General features: G+C 35.2%; 2 protein-coding genes across 4 annotated transcripts; one reads left to right on the forward strand and one right to left on the reverse strand.

The window, feature by feature from the left end:
- Positions 1–7: 7 nt before the first annotated feature.
- Positions 8–14,895, forward strand: LOC110028134 (probable protein phosphatase 2C 60). 2 transcript variants are annotated; one of them, XM_020729868.1, is made up of 5 exons: positions 8–111; positions 636–1,067; positions 1,581–1,948; positions 13,339–13,575; positions 14,341–14,895. In XM_020729868.1, the coding sequence occupies exons 2-5, from the start codon at positions 746–748 to the stop codon at positions 14,611–14,613; spliced, it is 1,200 nt and encodes a 399-aa protein (XP_020585527.1). In that variant the 5' UTR covers positions 8–111; positions 636–745; the 3' UTR covers positions 14,614–14,895. The 2 variants fall into 2 exon arrangements, with proteins under 2 accessions (XP_020585527.1, XP_020585528.1); XM_020729869.1 differs by having other exon boundaries at positions 14,344–14,895.
- Positions 14,896–16,657: 1,762 nt separating this feature from the next.
- On the reverse strand, positions 16,658–27,187 carry LOC110028132 (DNA-directed RNA polymerase II subunit 1). Of its 2 annotated transcripts, none has more exons than XM_020729866.1 (15): positions 26,864–27,187; positions 26,497–26,760; positions 23,770–24,072; positions 22,954–23,112; positions 22,426–22,587; positions 22,114–22,334; positions 21,892–22,033; positions 21,490–21,825; positions 21,118–21,404; positions 20,776–21,034; positions 18,962–20,696; positions 17,556–18,858; positions 17,391–17,462; positions 17,254–17,307; positions 16,658–17,009 (listed from the first exon to the last, which is right to left on the reverse strand). In XM_020729866.1, the coding sequence occupies exons 1-15, from the start codon at positions 26,945–26,947 to the stop codon at positions 16,907–16,909; spliced, it is 5,484 nt and encodes a 1,827-aa protein (XP_020585525.1). In that variant the 5' UTR covers positions 26,948–27,187; the 3' UTR covers positions 16,658–16,906. The 2 variants fall into 2 exon arrangements, with proteins under 2 accessions (XP_020585525.1, XP_020585526.1); XM_020729867.1 differs by having other exon boundaries at positions 17,556–18,819; positions 18,923–20,696.
- Between the last annotated feature and the right edge of the window lie 790 nt (positions 27,188–27,977).

Consider the following 27,977-nt stretch of genomic DNA (forward strand, 5'->3'; position numbering starts at 1 on the left):
GGGAGAGGGAGAGGGAGAGGGGCCGAGCGAGTTAGCTAAGAGGTTCGATCAATTGTTCAAATCGACAGCGTTCTCCTCCGGATCTGACTGTCTCGCTGCCGCCGCTTTCTGGTAAGGGCGGATTTTCTTTCATAGGTGGGAGATCTGCAGTAGAGTTGTGGTCTTCATGTCCCGAGTAGGGCAAGTGTGGATTCTGTGGATTTTGTTTCTGTTTTGATGCTGATTCCTTCTTTTTTTTTTTGCTTGAATGAATGGAAATTGACGGGCAGGTGGGGTTTTTAGTGGAGTGAGGAGGTGGACGCACTTCGGTTTCCCGATTGATGTGCTGTTTAGGGCTTTTTTTTTCATTTGGGGGTTTTCTTTTAATATGGGGTTCTTATTCGTCTGATTGAAGTTGGGGCGGAAGGATGTTTCGAGGTTTTTGTCACTACTTTGAATTGATAGCAGGTAATCGGCAAATGCCGATCTATTGTGTTTTGTTTAAAAAACCCTAAGATCTGTCTATACGTCTAATTTCACGGTTAGAATAAGAAATTTTTTTTTCCTAATATTGTTGATCGGGAAGGGATGATTGATTTTTCATGGCTGTTTTTTCATGTTATTGATTCTGTTTTGGATTATTTGACCTATGCCAGAGAAGTTGGAGATTCCCTGGGGCTTTTGCATTCCGCACCTCTATTATCATTAGTTTGCGGAGAGAACAAATGTTGAGGGCTCGGAGACGTGTGCCTTGTTGCGATGAGGGATGCTAACTGTGTTGATGAACTATCTGAGGGCCTGCTGGCGGCCATCTTCTGATTGCCGCTTTGTTCACGCTGGTTCTGATGCGGTTGGCAGGCAGGATGGGCTTCTATGGTATAAGGACTTTGGGCAGCATGTGAATGGGGAATTCTCCATGGCCGTGGTCCAGGCCAACAACTTACTGGAGGACCAAAGCCAGATAGAGTCTGGGCCATTGTCTTTGTTGGATTCTGGTCCTTATGGAACTTTTGTGGGTGTTTATGATGGGCATGGCGGTCCAGAGACTTCAAGATACATCACTGATCATCTATTTCAACATTTAAAGAGTATGTTTAGAAGCTGAAAAATTCTATTATGTTTGTATTTTTTGGGTCTCACTCAGTACTTCCTTTTTCTCCTAGGAAAAGTGAGGTCTATTTCATAAATTTATGATTTTTCTACCTGCTTTCATTGTTTTGGTCCCTTTCACAAAAAAAATCCGAGTATTGTTCCAGCATTTATTAATGCGTAGTTTGGTTAAATTTGTTATGAATATTGAAGGTAGTACTGTAGTTGGGATTGCTTGTTGAACTGTACTAGTGTCAAAGAAGTCATTCAATTATTGCAGTATCTTCTTGAATTACCTAGTTTTCTTTATTTTTGTAATGCTATTTCTTGCCTTTTTCGGATTTGGCTTGAATTTGATGCTATATTTATTCTGTTATTATGCTTTTGTCGATGCAAGTTTACCTGTTCCAAGCCTACCTATTCCTGTGCCATGCCTGCCTATTATTGTCTCATGATTTGAGCTTGATTTTGAAGTTACTTCAGACGGCCGACTTAATAGAATAAATTCTCAGGATTTGCTTCAGAGCAGCAGTCAATGTCAGCTGAGGTGATTCGTAAGGCATATCAAGCCACAGAAGAAGGATTTCTCTCTTTTGTTGCCAAACAATGGCCTGTCAAACCTCAGATTGCTGCTGTTGGATCTTGCTGTCTTGTGGGCATCATTTGTGCCGGAACTTTGTATGTTGCTAATGTTGGAGACTCCCGTGTTGTTATGGGAAGGTTAGTCAAGGCAACTGGAGAGGTTTTGGCAGTCCAGTTGTCCGCAGAGCACAATGCAAGCATTGAGTCTGTTAGACAAGAGCTACAATCATTGCACCCAGAGGACTCCCAAATTGTTGTCCTTAAGCATAATGTTTGGCGTGTTAAGGGCCTTATCCAGGTATTATTTTGCAGTGAAACTATTTTTACCATGAATTCTATAGGAGGCAAATATCATTTCCTTGAAGGCCCCATATAGTTTTAGAAAAGTAAGCGTTATGCACTCAGTTGTTTCTGAAGATGCTTATAATGCTCTTTTACTTTCTGTTTAGGCAGGCAATTGAATGTTTTGAATCATATTTTTTTTTTCAATGGTCTATGAAACAACCTTAAGTGGTTATTTTGCACTTTACCTTTTTCTTAAAACTTCCCAGTTGTTTCTCATCAGCTGAGCTTTTTTCTGGCGTTTGAAGAGTCCACAATTCTTCTTTGATGATTGAAGATTTCAACATAGGTACTTGATAATTTAAAGATAGAGCACTCATTCATGCTAAAATAATAAATTTTTAGAAGTTTTATTTTAAGCATTCATGCATTAAAATGCTAGTATGCCTGGGGCTTCGTTTATTAGTTGAGCATTGTTATGACTCATTTTTCATAGTTATGGTTTATAACTTGACTGTGCTATTTAGTAGGACCCACAGGTGTTAATTTGCCGAACTTTAAATATGCATGACATTGCCAGGGTTAATTTTAGTGAAAAATTTACTTTCTTAAAGATATTGCTTGCTTTAGGTTTAACCATACCACAAGAGTGCTTACTGCATGACACACAAACCTATTATGTGCTTTAATTGCAGCATCAATTAGCCCAATTTTTTTTGTCAGTTTCTTTGCAAGCCCTTTTTAGATGTGGTTGCAATTTTTTTGTAAATGTGGTTGTAACATTGCAATGAGAAAAATTCTGAAAGTCCATATCATTGGGAAATTTTTTTGTCAGTTTCTTTTGCTCTTGCAAATACTCAAGTTCTGAATGATTTCAAAATCTATATAAAGTCCATGGTTATTTCTTAAGTCCAATGAAATATTTTGAAATGAGAGTCTGCTCTCAAGACTTAGGGTCTGTTTGGGGCAGCTGTTGATTATTTATAATCTGCTGATGAACAAATTATTCTGATAATCTGCAGATTATCAGAAGAAGCTGACTTGCTGTTTGAGGCAGTCTATTCAGAACAACTTACTGAGAGCTGTTGTTGAATAAATGACTATTCTGTTACTGTTTGGTTAAGCAATTTGCAACAGAACTGTTTATAAAAAATAATAGATAAAACAGATGTCTCAAAATATTACAGTTCATTTATAAAAATTAAAATACATTGCTCATCACTTCGTGAGTATCAAAACAAATAAAATAAGAAGAAATACAATTACAATTATAAGTAAAAATATTAAAACGTTTAATTTAAAACTCAGACGTCGTCTTTCTTCGGCGGCACTGTACTCTTGGGAAACCATTGTAACACGATCACTGTCTCCATGGGAGTATGTCGGCGTGTCGGTCCAACGGAAGAAACCGCTTTTTGCTGAAACACCCCTATGACAGCCGTAAAATTGTCTCTCACTGCTATGCAGCTGGCGTAAGAGAACCGGTAGTTCGCAGTAACACAACACAACTCGGGTGGTTCCTGAAATCCTAGAGCTCATACTTCTCCTGAGAAAAAACAATCAAAAGACGAGGTTGAAGTTAAAGTAAGAAAGTAATAAAACTTACTTTGAAATACGATATGTAACAAAGATCATTTGCAATTTGTTCCGGAATAGTTGCGAACGATGGATCCGATGGCTTAATGTTTTGCGCTGCTAAGCTCACAAGTGTCTGTATACCTTTGGAGAAGTATCGACTAATTGTTTATGATGAATGTTGAAATCGCTCCATAGCTCATCTAACTGATTTATTCTGCGAGAGAATGTATAATGTTATGACCAACACCTCTCTCGTCGTCGTTTTAGAAGAACCTTAGAGGCCGTGGTTACGACATAAGTCATGTAGAAGATCCATAAAAATGGGCACAGTCATTTGGAAAATACAGTTGAACTTTATCGGATGTCCAACAAGCATCTCACTCACCCATTTGTCCCCAACATATGAGGACGTCATTCATGGTATCCGTCTAGTGCTGGAGCGGTAATATTCCAACAATAGTATCGCTATAGCTGCGACCCATGCCATTCTTTTACGACGTTTTCGAAGTGGATCCATCCTGAAATTAGAAATGCATTAAGATTAAATAATATATGGAAAAGCGGTAGGAAAATAAAACAGTAGTTTGAAGTACATCTAGTGAACAAAGCAGCAGAAAAACGATATAAATTGTTCAGAAGTACAAAGCATCAGAACATGAAATACATAAAATGAAATACATTCAATGACAGGTTAACAAAACAGACTTATTCTTTTATTAAATCACGTAAATATTCAATGCGCAGATCGTGCCGTATGACCATGAACATTTGCCTACGAGTAGGGTCCTCAAGTTTTTTGACACATTTTGTCTGAAAGCGCATATCAGCAGCTACTTTTGGAATAATACCTAAAATGACAACGCAGTCCCATATGGTGCTGTCTGGGGGAGGCGAAGTTGAAAAAGCAGCAATTAGTTCCTCAAATGAGCTTTTCACGAAACTATTCTTCTCTTTCTTCCTCCTGCTAAGTCTAGGCCTTTTGAACATTGAACTGGACTCTCCCATCTCTTTTTGGTTAATATTATATCCTTCTTCATCAGCTATGCCCTGTTTTGGTGGCAAATGATCTGGTATTCCTGCAAATCCCAACTCACTTGGGTTGAATGCATGCTTTCCAGTTGTGACAACCCCCTTAAACATCATGTCCAGTTTTTCCTCGAATTCTGGCTCAATTCCGCACTGCCTATATTTTTGGCTGTTGGCATGACCTGCAACATTGAATGAAATTAGAGGGGTATAGGAATTAACCAAAAATATTAGAATTAACAAAATAAGTTTGTATTTATTACCTCCAATCTTTCAGCCCACCATTTATTTGGAGCATTGATAGTTCGTTTAACGGGATCCAACCCAATCCGGTAGATCCACGTTTCAGCTCATTTCATATTTTTCATTCCTTCTTTAATTGGTCCATTTGTTTTTAAATTTAAGTCTGTCGTAATCTTTTCTAATCAATTCTTTGAACCTCTTAGCAATATTTTGCCAACATTCCTTATTAAAATACGTGGTTGGTCTGTTCCCCAGTTCAATTTATTTAATACATAAATCACAAAAGATATTCGTTACTTCTTTATCCCACATTGTGGACAGACCCCCTTCAGTCGCTTTAGATATTTTGAAACTATATGAAACATAAAAGAAAATATTTACTTTCTAAATGTGTAAAAAAAATAGTCCAAATTCAACCAGATCAATTCCACAACTTATAAAGTAATTCTATGCAATTTCAAGAAATGACAACTTTCCACAACATTGCAATTTACAAATAAATAAATAAATAAAGGTAAACGAGAGGTTTATGTGGTTCGGTCAATGACCTACATTCACAGAAGACAATCCACGAAAATTTTATTAAGCAAATCTGTAAGTTTACATAGCTATGAACCTTAATTGAAGTTGACTACAACATGCTCTCAACTAAATAAGCATCATACATAGCACTAAAAATTCCTCCATACTCTAACAAATAACAGGAACCGAAAACAGATTCATTTGGTACTCAAACCTGCAACAATTACAACTGCAAAATATCGAATGCAACTCTGCAAGGAAATAAACTCCAACATCTCTGTTTAGCTAAACCGCAAACTGCAATTTCTTCAGTAATCAAGTTGTTTAAGATTGTTAAGATGTTGGAACTTATTAAGAGTGGCGGACGATCCAACGAAAAATAACATAATCCCTTACGCACTTATTTTTACCGCCGGCCCGAACGCGTTATTCAAACGCCACCCTGACATTCCGAAAACGCTGAACGCATCTTTAAGCCGCGTCAAACAGATCCTTAGATGAACACTGCTTAAGATACTCTTGAGTTGTACATGTTTTATACAAATAAATCATTTACACATATTTTTCCAATGCCCACATGTTTTATACAAGGTTCGAGAATGTTTCGTCGGCTAATCGGGCGTCTTGTCTATAGGGCATGATTGTAAGTTTCACCAAACTAGTCTGATCGTCTTACATGCAAGGATTGGAGTTCGCGGGTCTAGTAATTTTGAAATAAATGTCAAAATCTTAAAATAAGAGTCTACAAATCCAAATCAACCCAACTAGTCCGATTCTCTTCGTAAGGACTGGAGTTGACGAGTCTAGTAGTTTTGAAATAAATGTCCAAATCTTGCAATAAGAGTCAGCAAGTTTAAATTAACCCAACTAATCTGATTCTCCTACCTATAATGATAGGAGTCGACAGGACTTATGCTTTAAAAAGCTTAAATTGACAAAATTAATTACCCCTTTTATATATAAAAAATTAAAAATATTTAATACCCTAATGATGGCTGTTTTGATCGAAGATTTCAATTGGAGGGGTTACTCTTTAAAGCTAATTTTTTTTTTTAAATAATCAACTGATATTTAAGTTAAAATTCAATTACTAAAAGCTAAAAACAAAATTTATCCTCAATTGCAACAGTTTGTCGAGGGTGACAAATTCCTGATTAACTTCAGCTCACAAAAAACGAATGCAATATTGAATGTATCAATATATTCACAATCAAATTAATTGCATGCCAGCAATGATGTGAATCTAAGTACTCTGTCGGCGTGGTTTTGCCGCCAAATGACTCCATAAAATAGCAGTTACGACTAGAGTTCTCTGATCGTGTGGTTGCCGCCAAATGACATCATTATATTACGGTCATGGCCGCAACCTGTATGTTCCCCAATGACTTTTTATACTTTAAGTTGTGAATCATAAAAGTGCAACTGATTGGCGTAAATTATTATGTTAGTTAAGGTCGACTTAAATTTGTTCTCTTAGACAAAAATTCACTCCACTTTTACAAGGATATTTTGGACGACACAACCCATGGCTGTTGACAAAAATCTTTTTGTCAGGTTGGGTCGACTACCTCCTCTAACTAAGTAGATCAAGGGCCACGACGTCTCGGAATGATGGAGCCATAGGATCTTGATTTGGTTTCATTTTCATTCCTCCATCATCCGCTTTAAACTTTAAGTTGTGAATTTTTGCAATTTAAAGTCTTAAATCTGTTGTTGTTATATGTTGAATACTTAATTCTTAATAACTAGCCTTAATTGAAAGTGTTCTCCTGTTATCGGGAGGTGTAATTAACCATAAATGTTTGCGTCCATGGGAAACCTAGAACCTTAAATCAAAAAGTCCTCGCTAAATGAGGGTGAAATCCTGGGTTATGTCTTAACTACAATCCAATCTGCCTTCTGAAAGTTCTCAATGACTAGCTTTAATTAAAAGCTCTTTCAAAACAAAAATAAAACAAAATGCAAAGAGTTGTCTGGGGAGTGTTCTTGAATTTTTAGAACCCACATATTTCAGATGAATTTAGGGGCATCACATCAAATTTGTTAAAAAAAAATGGTTAGAGAGAATGCTATAAGAATTGAATTTGCTCGACGGAAATACTTAAACCAATTGATTATTTTTTTTCTTAATGATATCCTAGTTTTCTCGTGTGTAGGACTGTTGATTATGTCTTACAATGGTGGCTTGCTCTGAATAAGTTTAATTCTACTTAATATATGAAATTTGAACATGTTTGTGTGTGTTAACACATGCACAAACACACACACACGTATATATGCCCTATTTCCTGTTTGTGCTTCGTCGATGAAAATATAGCTCATCATCATTATATATCCTATATGTGCTTTAATTTTGTTTGGGGAAAAGTACCCATTGCAAGATTTTAATTGTGCTAGAAGCGTGCATGTATCTGGTATAGTCACAGAAGGGTTTTTGAAGTGTTTGTGCTCACTCTTTCTTTCTATTTTAAAGGACTTCATGTTGTGAAGCAAATTTGCATGGTTTGGCATTTTAGTGGAGCTGTTTCTTTTGCTTTATTTTATTTCTTTGGGGAAAATAACCTTGAGAAAATTAATAAAGATAATAAATCTGCAAAATACTCGTTTCAGAAGTCACAAAAGTTGCATGTTTTTGCTAAATTGACTTGGTTTATTTCCACAACTGTACAAAGAAAATGTTCCACTATAGTTGAGAAGGATGCCAACTTAATTTTCTTTACCAAATTATATAAATGTTGAGAGAAAAACATTAAAGAACCAGACAAAAAAATAATGTATTTGTAGTAGATATAAAAAACCTCGAGCTATATTACCTATCGCAACAATAGATGTTTTCAAGCATCACCGTAATTACCTCTAGCACAACTATGCTTTTTTGGGTATCACCATGCTTTCCTAGGAAACCACCATGACTGTAACAACGCTCTCATGCCTGCTTCCTCCCTCTTATATTACATACTTTTTATTTGTTTCTTTTTGTAATTCTTTTTAATTCTATTGATGTGGTGAAAAATCAAATCAAAATTTTGATTAGCTATTGATTTGAATCTAATCTATAGTAGCAATTCTTTTCACAAATGATTGAACTTATTTTTATCCCAAAACGTAGGATAATTTATTTATATTTGTATTTATCATTACCATCACCTGTTTTGAGTAGTATACTATCATGTAGAGCAAAAATGAAGGCTTTACCACATTAATAAATTTCCAATTAAAGATAAAAATGTTGATAGATATTGCCTTGTAAAGTTAAATCTGTTTGGCATCTTTTATCAAACACCTTTGAAAATTGATTGCGGCTGTAAGATGCTCTAAATTATTAACTTTAGGCATTTTTTGTAAGCATTTCAATGTGGTCTAAGATCCTTTAATTTTATTCAATAGTAGCACACCTTGCAAATTTTTGGTAAAATGTTACTTAAGTTGAATATACTTTGTCTTTTGGGGAAATTCTACATTTTTGGGTGGATGATATTTTTTATTATCACGAAAACGAAGACTATTATCATGCGAATTTCCCAACTCTTTCAAGAACTATTTTGCTAAATTAGAGAAAGTTGTTTTAGATGGTTTGGTCACATTAAGCGTCGACCATCTGATGATCCGATTAGGAGAGTAGATGTTCTATATTCGACTTTTGTTAAGAAAGGCAAAGGTAGGCCTAGGAAGACTTGGGCTTATTGTATAAAAAATGATCTTAATTTTTTAGAACTAAATGAAAATATGACACTATATAGGACACAATGGAGAAAAAGGATTCATGTAGCCGATTAAGGCTTTGTTGTTGTTGTTATTGTTTAGTAGTTGCAACAAGTTTATGTTTTTATGGTTGAAAATATTACTTTTGCAACTGCAATACCCAACTAATGGAAGTATCACCGATGGTATACTTTTACATATATTCGGATCACCACTCAGATCATTGTCAAGAAGTCTCTACAATGTTATATTATTCCTGGTTAAATTTTAATACCATATTAACAGTTCTCTTTCTTTCGGACCATCTTTTTCACCTTTTTTTTAAGGCGCTTTTTCTAGATTTGGCATCTTTCTCACAGAAGTCCCAATTGTTACTTGCTTAACCCTTATTACACGTGCTTTATCAGGTGTGCACACCATAACCTATATTAATGATTCAATTGTTAATGCATAAGTAGTTTTGGTCATATCTTTATCTTGTTAGTTTCAGTTTTTGAGAGTTTAAAGTGGCTTACTAAGGGAGTGCTTACATGTTTGTTGTAGATTTGTTCTTTTCACATAATAAATTCGCGCAACACTTTCACAATCTTAAGAAATCGGAGATAGCTTCAATGTACCACTTATTTGGTCTTGAGCATTGTGCTTTGATTCTTGGCAGTCCTCTATGCAAAACTACTTTCACAGTCACTCTTTCAATTTATTAGTTTTACTAATGTTTATTCTCTTCAAAAAAGGCTGTATAGGAAAAAAATAGCAGTTACCATTATTTCATTTTCTTTCTTCAAAAAAGAAAAAAAAAAGAAATCATAATATAGGAAAAAATGTTAGTCACCATTATGTAATCTTTTTTCTTATCTAAAAGAATAACTAGTTTTTTAAATTTCAATAAACAAAAAAAAATTTAAAATTAAGCTGTTTGTATGTGCTGCTTCTGCTCTTTATTCGTTACTAGTACTAAAAAGGTGCTTGAAATTTTGCCTTGCAAATATCATTACCATTTATTTATCTTTTCATTAAATAATGCGATCTTTGTAAATATTAAATTATAAATACTAATTTGAATCGTTTTTCCATCCATTTTTGCAAATTTTTGAGAAAAAAAAATTATATTATCACTAATTATTCATATGAATTTATACTTTCATTTTCTATCCTAACTTCTTGCAAAACAATTAATTTTTTTCAGATAAAGAAATTTTAATTTCTTCAAAGCATAATAAATGCTACTTATATAACATTGCTTCTACAAATGTATTATGAAAAAGTTTTAACATTCTTTTGAATTGACAATTATTTTGGATATATTTGAGATTGTGTATAATAATATGAAAAACATTTATATATAATATTGCTCTCTTTATATAATGATTCAAGAAGGCCTATGATGTTTGAACAAAAGTTGAATAAGGTTAAAATATTTTATCAAATAAAAAATAGAATGACTATTAAACTGCTAAATGATTTATTAAAGCAATTGTTAAATTTTATAATACTTGCACAAAGTGTTCATTTAGTTTAATTATAGTGGAAAGAAAATCTTAGCAATGTTATTAAGTTATTTTTGAAAATTTTTGCATCCAATCTTTGGTTTGTATCTTTTATTGCTATTAAGCTCTTCTTTATCTTGAAATACTCTTTTATGTTTTAATGTGTTCTTGTCATAATTAATATTCAAGTATTATTCTCTACAAGAAGTCTATCTTTTTGCTTTTTTCCATATATCAATTGATAGAGTTTTTAAATTTACATTACTTATTCAAATTACTTGGGTTAATCCGTATCAATTTTTTATAAGTAATGTAAGGTAAATATCTTATTAGTAGGCTTAAATATTCTTTGAGAACTTTTGAACTACATCACAAGCATGCTTGACTTTGATTGTGGCTCGACATTTCTTTGGAGTCACCTTCTTGCTTTCTTGCATTTCATTTTTAGATTTTTCCTTGAACTTGTTTATGTGTAAATATTTATTTCTTATTATTCTTTGAAACAGACATAGACACAATGATACAAACATGAAACGCTATGGACATAGCAATACAACAAAATGGTAGAAAGTAGGATACGGCACATTAATAAACTAAGAAACCAAACTAAATAAACTTCATGCAATTATTTAGAAATGACAAATTTTAAAATAAAACAGTATCTTTTATCCAAAGTTTGGTTTTGAATAGTCAAACCCATCAAGTTAGACATGGTAATAACAAAAATTTTATCAGATTATAGTGATACCAAAGAACTCCATCGAAGTATCATAAATATATCATTATATAAAAAAAAAACAACCTATAAATTGAATAAAATATAATGGTTGAAGTGAGATCAACAATAGTGATCCAAACTAACCCATCATCTATTGAAATGTATTACCCATCAACAAATGGTGAAAATGATGCCCCTAGCTTTCAACCATATAACCAACTAGTCCACTCGGAGTGATTTAAGGTAAGCATCCAAATATCATTAAAAACTTCAATAAACATATTTATAAAGTCATGCATGCTAAAATCTAAGTTATGATTCCACCATAGAAGATACCAGTAATGAGGGTAAACATAAAAGCTATATCATTGTTCATTGCATGATTGAACCACTAACATGGGATATCAAACTATGATCTGAGTCTGCCTATCGAAGTCTACCTCGCTTCAAAGTCAAAGCCCTTGCTCATCTTGTGTGTCAAAGATTATGTCTCAGCTGTGCCATAATCTAATTTGACTCTTAAAAATACCGTCGTTTTGATGGATCCCACTAGCTATACATAAAATTTTTAGAGCTTCTTGTCGTCATGCTTTTCTCATTTTTGCTGTTCTTTGGCCACTTGTCTTGCTGTAGATTTTCTACCAAGTTTTTTCACCTTTTTAACCTTTTAAAAGTATTAAAAAGGTTTTTTTTTGTTGTTCTGGCCTGAATTCATATTTTTTGGAGTTATTAATGATGATGACATAGTAAAATGACCACAAGGATTATTCCCAAATGTCATTTTATTAAAAGCTCAACCGATTGAGTTGAGTTTTTTCATTTTTTGTATAGTTCTTGAAAATTGCCTTTTCTTTCCTATACAAAATTTCAGTCCTCGTAGCAATCAATATTACAAAATTGTCGAAGCTTACCTTTTGAGAGTAGAATCCATCCCTTTCTTACTTATGTCTCAATCTTAGGTGCTCTGCATATGAGTTAACATTTAAGTATGTAGTTACTTGCAATATTCTAGTGCTGGAGGTCATATATAGTTTTTCATTTTTGTTGCCTTACGCTATCACCAAAGTACCCATGGTAACCTTCAAGGGCTGTCTACTAAAAATTAAGTTGCATCTTTTTTCATTTAGTTATCCAATGGAAATCACAATCCTTTTCAAGACTCAAATCTATTGTATTGTCTCATTAGCAGTTTGGTTTTAAGATTATTAAGTACTAAGAGGCAAATGGGAACATCTTCAACAAGATAAATTTTCTTATATTTCTTACAACATAGTTAGACTTGAGCCTTTTATGTAAAGTAGAGGGAAAAGAAGCATTTGAGTCCAGGATCTATGGTTCCATGGCACTATTTACATTGAGGAAGCATTTTTTATTTCTTAAATCTTTTCCATGGATGCATTCACTGTCTTCTCTTGTTTATTTTAATTTTGCCAAACTTTTCTTGGCAATCTCTTCAATGGAAGCATTCTCTGGTTCAACCACTATGATCATTGTATTGATTTTTATTTTTATTATTGTAATGTTCTATTCAACTTTTTTACCTCCCTCAGTTATACCTAGTTTTATATTTTTTTTGTTAATATTTAAAGCAAAATAATAAGTGCTTTCATCTGATACTCGTTTTCATATTTATGTCATGGATACTGTCAACTTTCTACATCTTAGATCCATACAAACTTTTGGCCACCATCATAATTGCACTCCAACAAACTCTTAAGATTAAAACTTCATTATTGAAGTTTTATCGATTGAAGTAAGCTGATTTGTTATTAGATTGAATTTGTTGATTTGTTATACGGTTAGAACACTTTTTGAATTGATCCACAACTGTTATGCAATGTAGTGAACTACTGCGATGATGTTTCCCAAGTTTTGGTTCGGTAAATTAACAATTTATATACCTATCTAAAATAATCCACAAATGATATTTCTAACATATCTTCAAAATAAATTAGAAAATTTTTGTTTCACTGTGTTTTGGCTCACATCCCCTCTCTTTCTCTCTCTTGTTTTTGTGTGGTTGTGTTTACAATAATATGTGAACGTGGCATGTGTATTCTTTGACTTCCTGATATTGTATTAACAACCGTTTTTTGGCTTTAGTAAATCTAATTTCATTTCTTTTTGCAGGTATCCAGGTCCATTGGTGATATATATCTCAAGAAAGCAGAGTATAATCGTGAGCCCTTGTATGCAAAATTTCGCCTCCGAGAGCCTTTCAAAAAACCGATACTTAGTTCCGAGCCATCAATTTCTGTACATCCACTTCAGCCACCGGATCAGTTTCTTATTTTTGCATCTGATGGGCTATGGGAACACCTTAGCAATCAACAAGCAGTAGACATTGTGAATAGCACTCCTCGAAGTGTGAGTTGTTCTCCTGAGACTTATTTATGTGCATTTTCAGTTTTATTTGTGTTTAAATATTCATTATAGCAAGTAATGTTTTTTCTTATATTTAAGAGTAATAATGTGCACATATTTTTCTTTGGTTTATTAGTGTCATGATCTCTTTAGATGAGTATCCTCTTCATCTTTTGTGCGGGATGTATAAATAATGGTTATCATTGATAAGCTAAATCGAATGTGGCACAAAATTGACATATCAAAATGAATGTGTCCTACTTAGAACATTTTTTTTAATTATTCAAAGCTGTATTCCCTATTGTTATTACTATGTATGCACTTCATTTTGGCTTTAGTTTCATTTTCCACAAAAATGATAAAAAAATGATAAACTTGTCAGATTTATTTTTAATAAAATAAACTCATGTCTTTTTAATCAGCTGTCAATAAAGGTAATGTAGTGTAATGATCCTCCCAAGTGCCATGGAGATCGCTCCCATATGGATATGCACGCTAGCTTTAGGAATGTGGATTTGAGCTTATACTCACGTTTTGAGAAATTACTATGCATTTGTTTTCTTAGAGCACATTATTCTCAAAAGAAATCGACAAAATTTTCACTTTTGGGGTGAAGAATTTTCAGGCTTTTCTCACTCATACAGACTAAGTTTTTGCGCCATACCTTCTTATTCACTTAAACCCAATCATCAAAGCTTCAGAAATCTTTTTAATACTTTGTTCTATAGGGGATTAGAACTTAGAACTACTGACCATTAATTTTTCAAGCAGGGAAGCGCCAAAAAGCTTATAAAAACCGCACTCCAAGCCGCAGCCAAGAAGAGAGAGATGAGGTACTCAGATCTTAAGAAGATCGATCGCGGAGTTCGCCGGCATTTCCATGACGACATAACGGTGGTGGTCGTATTCCTCGATTCTAATCTTATAAGCCGAGCTAGCTCGGCCAAGCTTCCATCACTTTCATTGAGAGGGGGAGGAATCACCCTTCCTCACAACTCTCTCGCACCATGCGCCGCGCAAGCAGATCTCGCCGGCCCCTGATACGACACTACTAAGGTTGTTGCTTCAACCCACCAGCTTTCTGCTTTGATTTATTATGATGAATTTGCTGTCACCATGTTATCACAAAGGAATCAAATCCCTTTGTTCTTTGTAATCTCTTCATGTAATTTAGGGTTTACTTTCACATCAGGATGATGGGACTATAAAGAATTATTTACTAGGAAACCCTTTTTTTTTTTTTAATTTAATTTCCTTCCCCACCCTTTTTTTCTTGATAAAAACATGTGGGCACATTTCACTTTGTAAATCCTATAGTACTCAGACCTACCTTTTCAGTCTAATTTTTCCCTACTTTTCCTCATCAGTTTAAATTGGTTATGCAATTTACTTTATCTTTCAGGGGCATTTGCATGCATACCCCCCCAATTCCTATCTAATTATATATCTGACACCTAAACTTTACTTTTTAATACCACTATGTTAACTCTTGAAGGGTAAAAATCACATTTTTTCATGCATAGGTAAGGGGTTATGTATGTAAAAATTGAAGTGGTGTTGGTATGTAAATACATAGGAATTGAGTGGTCTGCATGTAAATATTCCTTTATTTATTTTATTTTATTTTGTTTTATTTTTTGAAGCTAGAAAATGAACTCTTACACAAAATGTTAAGTGAGCACTGGTATTTGTTTAACATGAATTTATGGAATTCCTTGTCATTTGTATGGTTGAAGCTCAATGGGGCACAATGGGTGCTTGATGGCGCGCATTTTCTGTCCGGGCACCTGACATAGCTCTACGTCCGCTTAAGTTATTCTTGAGTTATTTTCAGGTTATTTCTGAATTATTTTCAGGTTATTTCTGAATTATTTTCAATAATCATGAAATCACCTAAAAATAACTCGTGGTCTTATTTTTGGGTTATTCTTAAGTTATTTCGGAATTATTGAAAATAACCCAGAAATAACCTGAAAATAACTCAAGAATAATCTCCGCCTCTATGTATGAGAATTTATTGGTATGCATGTAAATCTTCCTTCATTTTATTTCACAATCCTTGAAAACCAGCGGTTTATTTTATATATAAATGTATTGTTGGATGTATTATTTAACTATTCTTTTTAAAATAAATTAAACTATTTTTAAGATATCTCAAAATATTTTGAATTGTTAGTATATTAAAAAATCAAAGAAATGTATTGTTGGATGTATTATTTAACTATTCTTTTTTAAATAAATTAAATTATTTTTAAGATATCTCAAAATGTTTTGAATTGTTAGTATATTAAAAAATCAAAGAATATTAAATCAATATCATAAAAATTTCACCTTTTTTCCTATTTTTTTTTTGGAAAATGTCAAATAGCTTAAATTAAAACATAATATTCTTATTTTTTTGAAACATTTACAAATCACTCAAATCCTATGTATTTATCTCACACCTATATTTTAATTTTAACATATATATATATGGCATCTTATTAGTGCATGAAAAATTTGTGGCATAAATATAAAAAATTAAAATTTAGATGTTTGATATGTAAATACACAGGAATTGGATGGCTTGAATGCACACGACCTTTTATTATTATTATTATTAACTCCATCTTATTAGTGCATGAAAAATTTGTGGCATAAATGTAAAAAATATGTAAGTACACAGGAATTGGATGGCTTGAATGCACACCTTTTTTTTTATTATTATTATTATCAACTATTTTTAGGCTTAAATTAAGAGATTTTCGGCACGTTTTTCAGGTTGTAATCAACAAATATATCAACTTTAAGACCTTAAATAGCTCTTTGCATTCCCTTACAATCTATATTTACAGATGTTATACAGATAGATGACAAATCAATTTACATAAACACCCAATTCAGATGTATTTACATATCTAACAACTAAAATTTGAATTTTACATTTCTGCCAACTTAACTTTCAAAAAGTGAAATAAGAGTGTTCATGCATACATGTAAGAATTGAAAATTAGGCTTTGCATGTGTAAATATGTGAGAATTGAGTGGTATGCATGTAAATCTTCCTAAAAATCAACAGGAAAAAAATAAAATTGGCTAAGATAAGATCAACATTATATTAAATATAAGTTCTATATGAGGTCCGAAAACCAACTTAACAGTCCATTATTTTTTTTACCATTCTCCCCCCAGAAAATATACAAATTACAAAAAAAAAAAAAACTGTTTCATAGCCAACCTTGTTCCCTCTCAGTCATTCGGACTTCATGCAAATATGAAGCACAAAATTAACAAAAGTGCACAAATTAGCATAAAACACCCTCATCATTTGTTCTCTAACAATATATGAGAGATTTCAACGAGTGCTGCTCTCATCTTTGTTGCTCGTCTGAGGAGTATATTGGCTTGTTGAGGAGGGAGAATAGCCTGGAGCAGTGGGGGAATAGCCAGCACTTGGACTGCAAAATGATTTTTTGACAGAACAATAATACAAATTAGACAAATTTACATACATACCCCTAATATTCTAAAGTTTGATATTTACACTTACAACACCTAGGTGTCATAAACCTTTGCATAAAAGGTTGTATTTGATTTTTTGATGTTGATCGCAAAGATTTGAGTGATATGCATGTAATAAATATGAATGTTTTTTAGGTATGTAAAAACATAAGATTTGTGGGTTAGGTATGTAAAATATACCTGAATTGTGGAGAGCTTGGACTGTAATCAGGGCTCATGCTAGAATTATATGGGCTGCAAATGATTCAAAAATAGAAATTTAGAATTCAATTTTGTCTAAAGTGTGATCATTTTAGATAAATGAAGTAAAGATTTACCTGGTTGGACTGTACGTAGGACTCGGTGGTGTGTACGTAGGCGACGTAGGAGAATATGACGGTGAAGTCGGGCTGCGTGAGTGTAATATTAGAAATTAATTCTAAAAAAAAAAATGTTTTGTTTTCAAATAAGAGAGGTTGAGTTTGCAAAGAAACAACTTTTACCTGTATTTTGGAGATGAATGGCTGTATGGACTGGAAGGGGACAATCTTGGGGAGGTAGGAGAATATGCTAGAGAAGGACTGTATTTTGCTGAAGGATTATAGCTTGGAGAAGTTGGGCTGTAACTGGGGGATGTGGGACTATAACTTGGAGAAGTCGGGCTGTAACCCGGAGATGTCGGGCTGTAGGCAGGTGACGTGGGGCTGTATGAGGGCGAAGTTGGACTGTACGAGGGTGAAGTTGGGCTGTAAGAAGGTGAGGTTGGACTATAAGACGGCGAAGTTGGGCTGTAAACCGGTGAAGTAGGACTGTAAGCAGGAGAAGTGGGGCTGTAGCTTGGTGATGTGGGACTGTAGGTCGGAGAAGTCGGGCTGTACGTGGGTGAGGTAGGACTATAGCTCGGTGATGTCGGGCTATAGCTAGGCGAAGTAGGAGAGTAAGATGGACTGGTGGGAGAATAAGCAGGACTGGTTGGACTGTATCCTGGAGAGCTAGGGCTGTATGTTGGAGAAGTGGGACTGTATCCAGGAGAGGTTGGGCTGTATCCAGGAGAAGTGGGGCTGTATCCAGGAGAAGTGGGACTGTATCCTGGTGATGATGGACTATAGACTGGAGAGGATGGACTATAGCCTGGTGTCGAACTAGGAGAGAAGGCCATCCCGCCAACGTAAGGTGAAAACTGAGCATCGGTGATAGGCGATGAACGTATATTTGGACTGAGAAGATAGCTCGGCGACATCATTCCTTCGTGATAAGGGGTCCCGGAGATCGGCGAACGGGCAGGGGTCATTCCAAAGTCAAGACCCTCCATGTAACTAGGAAGCTGGAGTTCAATAGCTTGCTGAAGCATCTGGTCGTTTAGATATAATGCACAACCTCCAGTGCCAATCGGTGCGAGCTGGCCGAGCATAATGTTCTCAGTTACACCACGTAGATTGTCAGATTCTGCAAAAACTGCAGCATCGAGTAGAATATCAACAGTTTCCTCAAATGAGCACCTCATCATCGGTCCGGTATCATTACGATTTATGCCATGCCGAGTAATAGCCATCAAGTGACCTCGGTAAGTCATCGTGTCACAGAGAATGGCCAAATGCCGGTAGTTAACATAGGATCCATCGAAAGATATAACGACGCGTAGCTCATCCAGAAGGGCACGACGGACAGCTTCAATCCCGAGAACTTCAATAACTTCTATCAAGTGATTGCTTGTAGTCCTAGATGCATCAACATCTTCATGGCACATAACGGCCAAGAGATTAACACCTTCTGTGTCAAGCATCCACTCATTATCAGGTTTGAATCCTTCATTCTCATCAAATAGATGCATCAACATCTTCATGGCACATAACGGCCAACAAATTAACACCTTCTGTGTCAAGCATCCACTCAGTATCAGGTTTGAATCCTTCATTCTCATCAAATTTGTTTATCTTTCCAGATTTAATGAAAACTTTGTTTATGTCTGGAATGCCTCGAAGAGCCATCTCAGTCAACATGTTGCTCTCAATCTTCTTGAGAAAGACATCATCTTCAGCAGTGTCGTCCTGCAATTCTCCTTTAGGGGCTTCATCATTCATGATACGTATCCGAAGAATGAGTTTCTCAGCATTATCATCATTGAAAATGCATGTTAAATCATCATCAAATTCGTGGTTGATCTTCTCCGCAATGTCCGCCATGCTCAATTTCTTGTCGACCATCATCTCTCGGTTGAGCTCAATACGAAGCAGCCAAGGAGAAATCTTTTCGGGGGCAACCTCTTCATCAGGCATTTCATAATATGACCTCACAAACTCAGCATCCTCTTCAATGATTGTGCTCATTGGATCAGGATCATACCATACTTCTGTTGCGTGAGTTACACTTCGCAAGGTAGTATACTCCAAGGCACACTGTACATTCTTTGCTAATTCTTTGAGCTTGTTTATCTCCGGTTTTAAATAAACGGAGAGTGAAGGTGTCTTGATTTTCTTAGCAACATTTATGATCTCCCTCAACCTCGGCACACCAAGGGTGACATTCTTGGCACTAACACCAGCATAGTGGAACGTATTCAGCGTCATCTGGGTAGCTGGTTCTCCAATGGATTGAGCGGCCACACACCCAATCATTTCGCCAGGCGCGACGAGCGACTGTAGAAAACGTGATTCTATTTCACCAATGACCCATTCAAAGGCTTCACGCGTAAGCCGAAACTCTTTCAATACCCGTTTGCTTGCGAAAGTGCTCCGTAGCAAGATATTGAAAAACAAAGTGGCATTTTTCTGGGCTTCCATGCTCAGAAAATCATCTCCAGGAACAACTTTAAGTCTTTCCTGAAGCTTATCAACAGCCTCCACAATCTCCATCGGATGCATATCAGAAGGCCGTCGCAAATCAACTTTGAATGTCTTTTGTGCATTCCAAATGAGTCTTTTCAAATTCACTGGCATTGGCCATGAGTTATCTCCAGTAGTAGTAATCTCCGTGCCCAGCTGATACCTATCAACCACCAGTTTTTGGACCTCTGCATCGAAAACATTTTTGAACTCCGGAATGGTTTTCAGATCCTCGACATGTTCAGGCAACATATAGCTCGGGCTCCAGTTGTTATCATCAATCTCGTACCTATAGACTTTATCAAACTCTGCTTTTTTCATCTTTAGCGAATCCAACTTCTGTGATTCAATCCAAACAGCATCCATGCCATCTTCTCCATACAGGAACTGGATAACATCACCCAATGAATTTCTAACAGTACCATCATATTTGACCATTATATCCTCCATAGCTTTCACTAGGCGGCGCTGGATATAACCAGTCTCAGAAGTCTTCACTGCCGTGTCAATCAGACCTTCTCTACCACCCATAGCATGAAAAAAGAACTCCTGCGGAGTTAAACCACGGAGGTAAGAGTTCTCCACAAAACCACGACTTTCAGGACCATAATCATTTTTTGTGAAGTGAGGTAATGTTCGACCGATGAAACCATATGGTATTCGTTTGCCCTCCACATTCTGCTGCCCCACACAGGCAGTCATCTGTGAAATATTAATAAAGCTGCCCTTTGATCCAGCTGTAACCATTGCTTTCAGATTATTACTCTCTGAAAGACTTTTTTGGGCGCTGTTTCCAGCATCATCACGTGCCTTGTTCAACACCTGGGAAGGAAAAGAGCAAGTAAAAAACAAGCCTCACTGAATGCTAATTTTCGAGCACGGTAAGGCGAGAAAGTAATACCTGATTCACTCTATTTTCGAAAGACTCCATCATGGTTCGTCCTGGCTCAGCTTCTAAAACTTTATCCTGAGCCTCCTTGATAAGCACTTTAACATCATTTTTAGCCTTCGATATTGTTTCATTAATCTTCTCCATTGTAGCAACATCAGCAATTGTATCACCAATTCCAATACTAAATCCATTCTGTAAAAGCCAATAATTAACGAGCCACTGAGTGTGTCCCAAAAACTTTCGCGCTGAATCCGGGCCAACCTCCTCCCTGAACATATATAAGCGCATTAGGATACAGTATTACACATTCAAAAAAGCAACCAAATAAATTGTTGGGATGCATAAACATACCAGATAACATGAATCAGACTCCCAGTAGATGTCCCCATGGTCTTCTTGCAGAGAGTTCCCGACAAAAGCTCTCCTTTTTCGATGCGAACTTGTGTATCTCCTGGTGTAATAAATCCTGTTTCTGATTCGGCATGCCACGCTGAAAACCTCACCAAGTTAATCTGCTTGGGTATGATCAGATTAAACACTTGTTTTCCCGTCCAGAGAGGCCTTGGCTTTAAAATTGCAGGAGCGGGAATTTTTCCATCGAAGTCCTCCCACCACATCAAAATATTCATGAACACATCCTGCCAGCCCACAATTAGATCCATGAAATGGTTCAGTAAAACACTAAATAAGAAAAATTAAATCAAAGGGGGAGAAGGCAAACACCTTTTCTATAAATGTGTCTCTTTTGGTGATCTTCCGACATCCTAACAAAGTATCCTGGACAATGCCCATAACAGGCCGATTCGACTGAGGAGAAACAATACATTTAGGCACCATCATAAGCTCCAGAACCTCTGCTCTAGTTTCAAATGACTGGGGAACATGCATGTTCATCTCATCTCCATCAAAATCAGCATTGTATGGAGAGGTCACTGATAAATTCAGGCGAAAAGTTGAATAAGGCATGATTTTGATCCGGTGACCCATGATGGACATTTTGTGGAGACTAGGCTGCCGGTTAAAAAGCACAAAGTCCCCATCTTGCAAATGCCGCTCCACCTGCCAAAAGTTTAGAAAAATGTCAGCTTCTGTAAAGCTTGCAGAAGGTGATATTACAAAGCTTACCTTGTATCCAAGCTCAAGGTGGTGGTCGCTGCTTTTCTTCAAATATCGAAGGTCAAGTCTCTGGCCATCTTCCCTGATAATATACTTCGCGCCTGTCTTACCAGGAGGAGGATGAGGCCCATACTCAACTAACTCCTTCAGCCTGATAAAAATTTATTGATCAAAACACAAACATACAAGTCAGGCAAAAAGGAACGTCTTTTGAATTACAAATTTTGCTACCTCTCAATGTTATATGGAGTTACAGTTTCTGGGTAAGTTAGATTCAAAGCTATGCTCCATGGAACTCCCAACTCATCAATATTAATTGTTGGATCAGGTGTTATGACTGTCCGTGCTGAAAAATCAACTCGCTTTCCCATTAAATTACCTCTGATTCTACCTTCTTTCGCCTTCAGTCTGCTGCAAATTGATTTAATCGGTCGTCCTGAACGCTGGGTGGCCTGCGATTGCAAGAAAAGGAATAACAAGTTACAGACAAAGATCCATATTAACATGAAATATGAAAACAAAGATCACGAAAAATTCTCATACCCTTGGCTGACCAGGAAGCTCATTATCAAAGTATGTTGCAATATGAAACTGCAGTAACTGAGCAAACTCTGTTATGATGTGAGCAGGAGCTCCATTCCTTTCTTGTCGCCTTAAATTCTCATTATGTCTTATTATCATTGCAAGCTGATGAGTCAAATCATCCTGTCCATATATAGAAGTAAAATCGTCAATACATTAAAAGTGATCACAATTAAAATTGCTAAGAAGTTTCTTAGTCTGAAGAGATAGGCAAACCTCTTACAAAACAAGAACAAGGATTCTATGCAACATTAAGGAAAAGAAAAATTAGAGCTTGCAGAACATTTTGAATATATATTACAAGTTCTTATTGCAAAGAGCTAGAAATAATTATCAAGAGTTTAGCAGTGAGAAAAAAAATTTGGATACACAGTTCAAGTCACTAATTAATTACCTCTTTTCTTGAAAGTTTGAAAAGACTTCCAATTAGCAAGCCATGATAAGAAGTGAGATGGATACAACAAAAGAGTCGTACAAATATGAACCCACCTCACTTCTGGAAGAGGTGTCCATCATCACAGATGGCCTCACAGGAGGAGGAGGAATTGGTAGGACCTGTAATATCATCCAATCAGGACGAGCATACTTTGGATTCAAGCCGAGCAGCTGACAATCCTCATCGCTTATCCTCTTCAGAACACTAAGAACCTGAAACCATTCAGTTTGGAGCGAGTTTAAGATTATGCGAAAATAATGAAAAAGGAGGTTGAAAACATGAAGATGTGAACAAAAATTTAATGGGCATTTACACACATACCACCCAATTCTTATGTATTTACATATCTAACACCTAAACTTCACTCTTCACATTATACCCCACAAATTATTCATATCACATAAAAAATACTACTATTTTAACTTCTGATAAGTCAAATACACATTTTCAAGGACTAAAAGTCCAACATAGTCCCTTAACTAATAAAAAGTGTCCAATTTAGTCTCAGAGTTTTAGAAAGCTCCAATTTACTCACTGTCTATTAAAAGTTACTCCAAATTGACCCCAAATCATATTTTTCAGTCAATTTAATGGTGGCCAGAAGTTACTCCAAATTGACCCCAAATCATATTTTTCATCCAATTTAATGGCGGCCAGCATGAATTGAAGGGTTGAATTGAAGGGTATTTTCATCTTTTATGTAATTATTCAAAGTTTATGTGGTTTGCATAAATAAAATTTTTTATTTGTCGTGCGAAATTATAATTTTTAATTTACATTAATAAATTTCTTCCCAACATTCATCACTTTTTTCAAATAAGAATTAAGGCATATGCATGTAAATCTTCCGAAATTCAAACAATCGCTACCCTCTCTGCAGAAAGAACTTGTTTTCTTTCAACAGGTTCCGGAAGCTGTTCTTGGTCATCTGATTTCTTCTTCGGAGCTTTATATTCAGCCACCATTTTCATGCCATCAATAGTAATGTTAGGTTGCTGAGCACCGCATCCGCCTCGGCTTTTCTTAACGGGTTCTTCAGAATCTTGCTGACTTTGAAGATCAATATCATCACCACCTGCACATTTCTTCTTGCTTTTACAGGCATCATAAATTCTTTTTAACCTGTTCTTTGGATTTCTGATCTTTAAAGCTTGCTTGAATCGTGCATCTTCCTGAAAAGATGCAATGCTTGTGAATAGAAGACAATCAAGCATGAAAAAAAATGCTAAGAGAAAGATCAAAAAAAGAAAACCATAAAAAGCAAAATAAACATCAATAATGAATAAAGTGCCAAAAAAAGCATCTTCCTGAAAAGATGCAATGCTTGTGAATAGAAGGCGATCAAGCATGAAAAAAAATGCCAAGAGAAAGATCAAAAATAGAAAACCATAAAAAGCACAGCAAACATTAATAATGAATAAAGTGCCAAAAAAAGCCCCCTGGTTGTTTTCCTGGAAGCCATTTAAGTCTCAGCGTTTATAAAAGTGTTAAATTAGTCTCCATACCCTTTAAATTGGTGTCGAAATAGTCTTCAGTGGGGGCCTATTTCAAACCATAACTAGGGACCATTTCAAACCATATTGAAGAAAGTGTCAACTAAAATGACCTTATAAAGAGACCCGCGGCTATTTTGACACGTTTCTCCATTAATAAAAATGTTTAACCAGTTTTTAAGACTGAAATACATGCCGAAAAAATCTCAATAGTAGTCAAAAGACCATAAAATCATGGAAGTTGAATGACTTGTTATAGGAAGAAAAGATTCCAGGAAAAGCAGTTCTAAACACTGATGTAGTTCGCAAAATTTAAATTCAGAAACAAGGCTCATCCTTGTCAAATTAAAAAGCCTATCAACATCATTCCTATAGCAGCATCATAAGTGAAAGACACTCTGCAAGAAGCATCTGCTTACACAAAAAAATAATAATAATAAATAAAATGAAAGCCAATTTTAATGGAAAATAGAAAGATCTAAAGGCAAGAAAAAAGAGAGAAATTTGCCCGATTGTTTCAGAAGAAACTTCTTTTTATAACAATTAGAACATCAAAGGCGGGCAAGCATCCCACAACAGCATCCTGGCTTGAAAATTACGATTTGAAGCAAGTAGAGCTTAGTTTGGTTCAGACTCAGCTTATTCTATGCTTAAAATTTGGAATGAAACTTGGTTTGTATGATAAATATGTTTAAAGATGCGTCATTTTGCACAAACACTTTCTGTGTGAATCTATGAGCATATGAACATTACAGAGAAACTCACATTTCTATGTAAGATGAAAATTTCCAGCTATACCAAAAGTAGCCTAGATCCCCTAGATGGGGAGTAATCACTAAATGAATGTGGGCAATTAGTACTTGATAAATAACTCGATACCCATTCATATGAAACTCGTTTACATAACTCGATACCCATTCACATGAAACTTGTTTACATTACAATGATCAGCTTGTTCATCTATATTAGTAAATATGCTCAGTTTTCGTTCAGCAAGTAGCTCGCTAAGAACTCGACTAGATGCTCATTTAATCATGATTTAATTACTTATTTAATGATTTATTATATGCTCTTGTATCTATGTTTCCTTGTCATATATACCTTAAAATTTGTTTATTATTTGAAATATAAAAATGATGCAAACAACTAACTAAATATATAGACTATTTTTTTAGAAAATATTATAACATCACTAAACAACATAAATAAATCTTAGTTAATTATGTTAATTTTAATTAAAACTAAAAAATCCTTCTATGCCTAGCAATAAGCATAATTTTTAAACTATCAGCTACGAATATACAATTAGATAAACTCAATTACAACTCAATCTCAATATAAATAAATAAGATTTTATATTCCCACTCATGTTCAAGCTCACCTTAAACTCAATAACAATATAAAGATATTTGAATAAGTAGAATCAGCTTGATTAGCCTTATTAGCAGCCCAAATTCAAGAGTTTCAACCATCAAAAAAATTAATTTACAGGAAATAATAATTTGTATTTCTGCAGAGTGATGGTTAAGATCACAAAATTCCCTTACGAGAAGTACGAGCATGCATTGATATAGATATTAACTTGATTGAGAACCCCACCTTTCCTATGCTCAAACTATTATCATTTCTTTCCACTATATAACCCACTAAAACTGCTAATTTCAGACAATTTTTAACCATTAAAGCTGGTCAAACATCTTTACTTGGCTTCATTTGTCGTCGGCCATCTCCCAAGATATAGACTAACAAGAACTGCTTCTCAGTTTCATAAACACACAGTTCAGTTTGGATTATCAAAAGTTCTCATTGGCAGGCAATCACAAATCATTACCAGTTAAAAAAGCAATAACTGCATAACGAACATGTTAAAATACAAAATACAACCATCAGGTTAAACTGGAATCAAACAAAAGAAAGCCCTTTGTTTCTAGTTTCTTAACTTCTATGCAAATCCAGTGTGTTGAATTTTAAAGTGATCAAACTCTTGCAACTTGTTCAACTTTATGGACCACTTCAACATCAAAAGAAAGTAATTACAGCTCCACCATGAACAGATCGATCACTAAGCAAAACAAAAAAGAAGAAGCTGGAGAGATATGAAACCTCATCCGCAAGGATCTTGGAGCAATTGAAGCAAACACATCTCATGATAGCAAGCACAGTCTTCAGAAAGCCGATATGGAACATAGGCTTGGCAAGCTCAAGGTGACCGAAATGGCCAGAGCACTCTGCCATGTTGGCCATGCAAGTTTCACACTTCATCTTCCGGTCAATGGTTCCCAGCCGCGGATCACTGAGCCCGCCAGGCTTCGGCTTGCCTCTCTCCATAGTCTCCCCATGCTCGATCTGTGCAACTGACATTTGCCGCTACAACCACAACCCCACCACACTTATCACAACTCAAACCCCCAAATCAAACTATTAAAAACATGGAGAAAAAGAAGATAAAAAAAAAGGTTCGAGGTGTTACAATTTCATCAGGGCTGAGGATGCCGAACTGTACGCATCGCACCTTGGCAACCTCCGCCGGTGAGTAAGGGAAGCGTATGTCCATGGCTGCTGATGCAAATCAAGCCGGCAGGTAAGGGCGGAAAATTGTGCGAATTAGGGCTTTGGAAAAAAAAAAGGAGAATATTCGAGATGAGCAGCTCGATCGCATCAAAATTTGGCACTTTAGTTCTTCTTACTGTGAAGTAGTGTCGGATAGAGAAAGAAAAGGAGTAGAACTTGTGTCAAACAGAGAGAGAAAGGAGGAGAAATGGCCTCAGATCCTCCAGAGGAGAGGCGAGACGAGGCAGAGGGTTCCCTGGAAAAGAGAAATGACGGGGGGTTGAAGGCTTATTTATAGACCAGGAAGAGTGAAGCTGTGCTCCTTTTGACTGCCCAGAAAGATCTGGACCGTTCATCTTGTGATCATGAGATCATTGCTGATTGGTCGATTAGCCTTCAATTCTTATGTATTTACATCTCTCACATCTAAATTTTGATTTCTACAATAAAAATATTGAAATTCTATAATCCTACTTTTCATATACATAAAAGTGCTTAAATTGTAAAAATTAAAGTTTATGCATAAGGATTAGGTGGTGCATATGTAAATTTTCCTAAATTTAAATGTAATAATCTAACAGTTAAGTAATAAATAAATAATTAAAGATTATTAATTCTTAATTTATATCATTGATTAGTGATTGATTACTATTAAATTATTGCTAAAAACAATTAATTAAAGAATTATTAATTTTTAATTAATATAATTACTTATTAATTAATGTAAGTGTCCCTTTTATGCATTTTGAGATACTCATTTGTTTTTTTATTCTTATTTAATATTTATTTTCCTATATTTATTCTCATAAATTTTGTTAAATCTTTTAAATTTGTCAAACAATTTCTCGAAATTTATCAGAATTTACTCAACAGTTTTTGAGATTTAGCCATTTCAGGATTTGATAAATCCAGGTTTACAGGATTTACTAAATCTTACCTGCGACTGAACAACTACTATTGACAAAGAAACTTTGGCAGGTTGGGGACTTATTTATAGACCTGGAAGAGGGGACTTGGGCTCCTTCGATTGTTGA

This window comes from Phalaenopsis equestris, unplaced genomic scaffold, assembly GCF_001263595.1.
Source record: "Phalaenopsis equestris unplaced genomic scaffold, ASM126359v1 Scaffold000491, whole genome shotgun sequence".
Lineage (NCBI taxonomy): Eukaryota > Viridiplantae > Streptophyta > Magnoliopsida > Asparagales > Orchidaceae > Phalaenopsis > Phalaenopsis equestris.

Coding starts and splice junctions, on each gene's coding strand:
- LOC110028134 (XM_020729868.1), top strand. CDS start 746: ATGCTAACTGTGTTGATGAACTATCTGAGGGCCTGCTGGCGGCCATCT. Junction 1,068..1,580: donor TCTATTTCAACATTTAAAGA/GTATGTTTAGAA, acceptor ATAAATTCTCAG/GATTTGCTTCAGAGCAGCAG. Junction 13,576..14,340: donor TGAATAGCACTCCTCGAAGT/GTGAGTTGTTCT, acceptor TAATTTTTCAAG/CAGGGAAGCGCCAAAAAGCT.
- LOC110028132 (XM_020729866.1), bottom strand. CDS start 26,947: ATGGACATACGCTTCCCTTACTCACCGGCGGAGGTTGCCAAGGTGCGA. Junction 21,405..21,489: donor GAGACACATTTATAGAAAAG/GTGTTTGCCTTC, acceptor GTGGGCTGGCAG/GATGTGTTCATGAATATTTT. Junction 17,010..17,253: donor CCAAGCTCTCCACAATTCAG/GTATATTTTACA, acceptor ATCATTTTGCAG/TCCAAGTGCTGGCTATTCCC.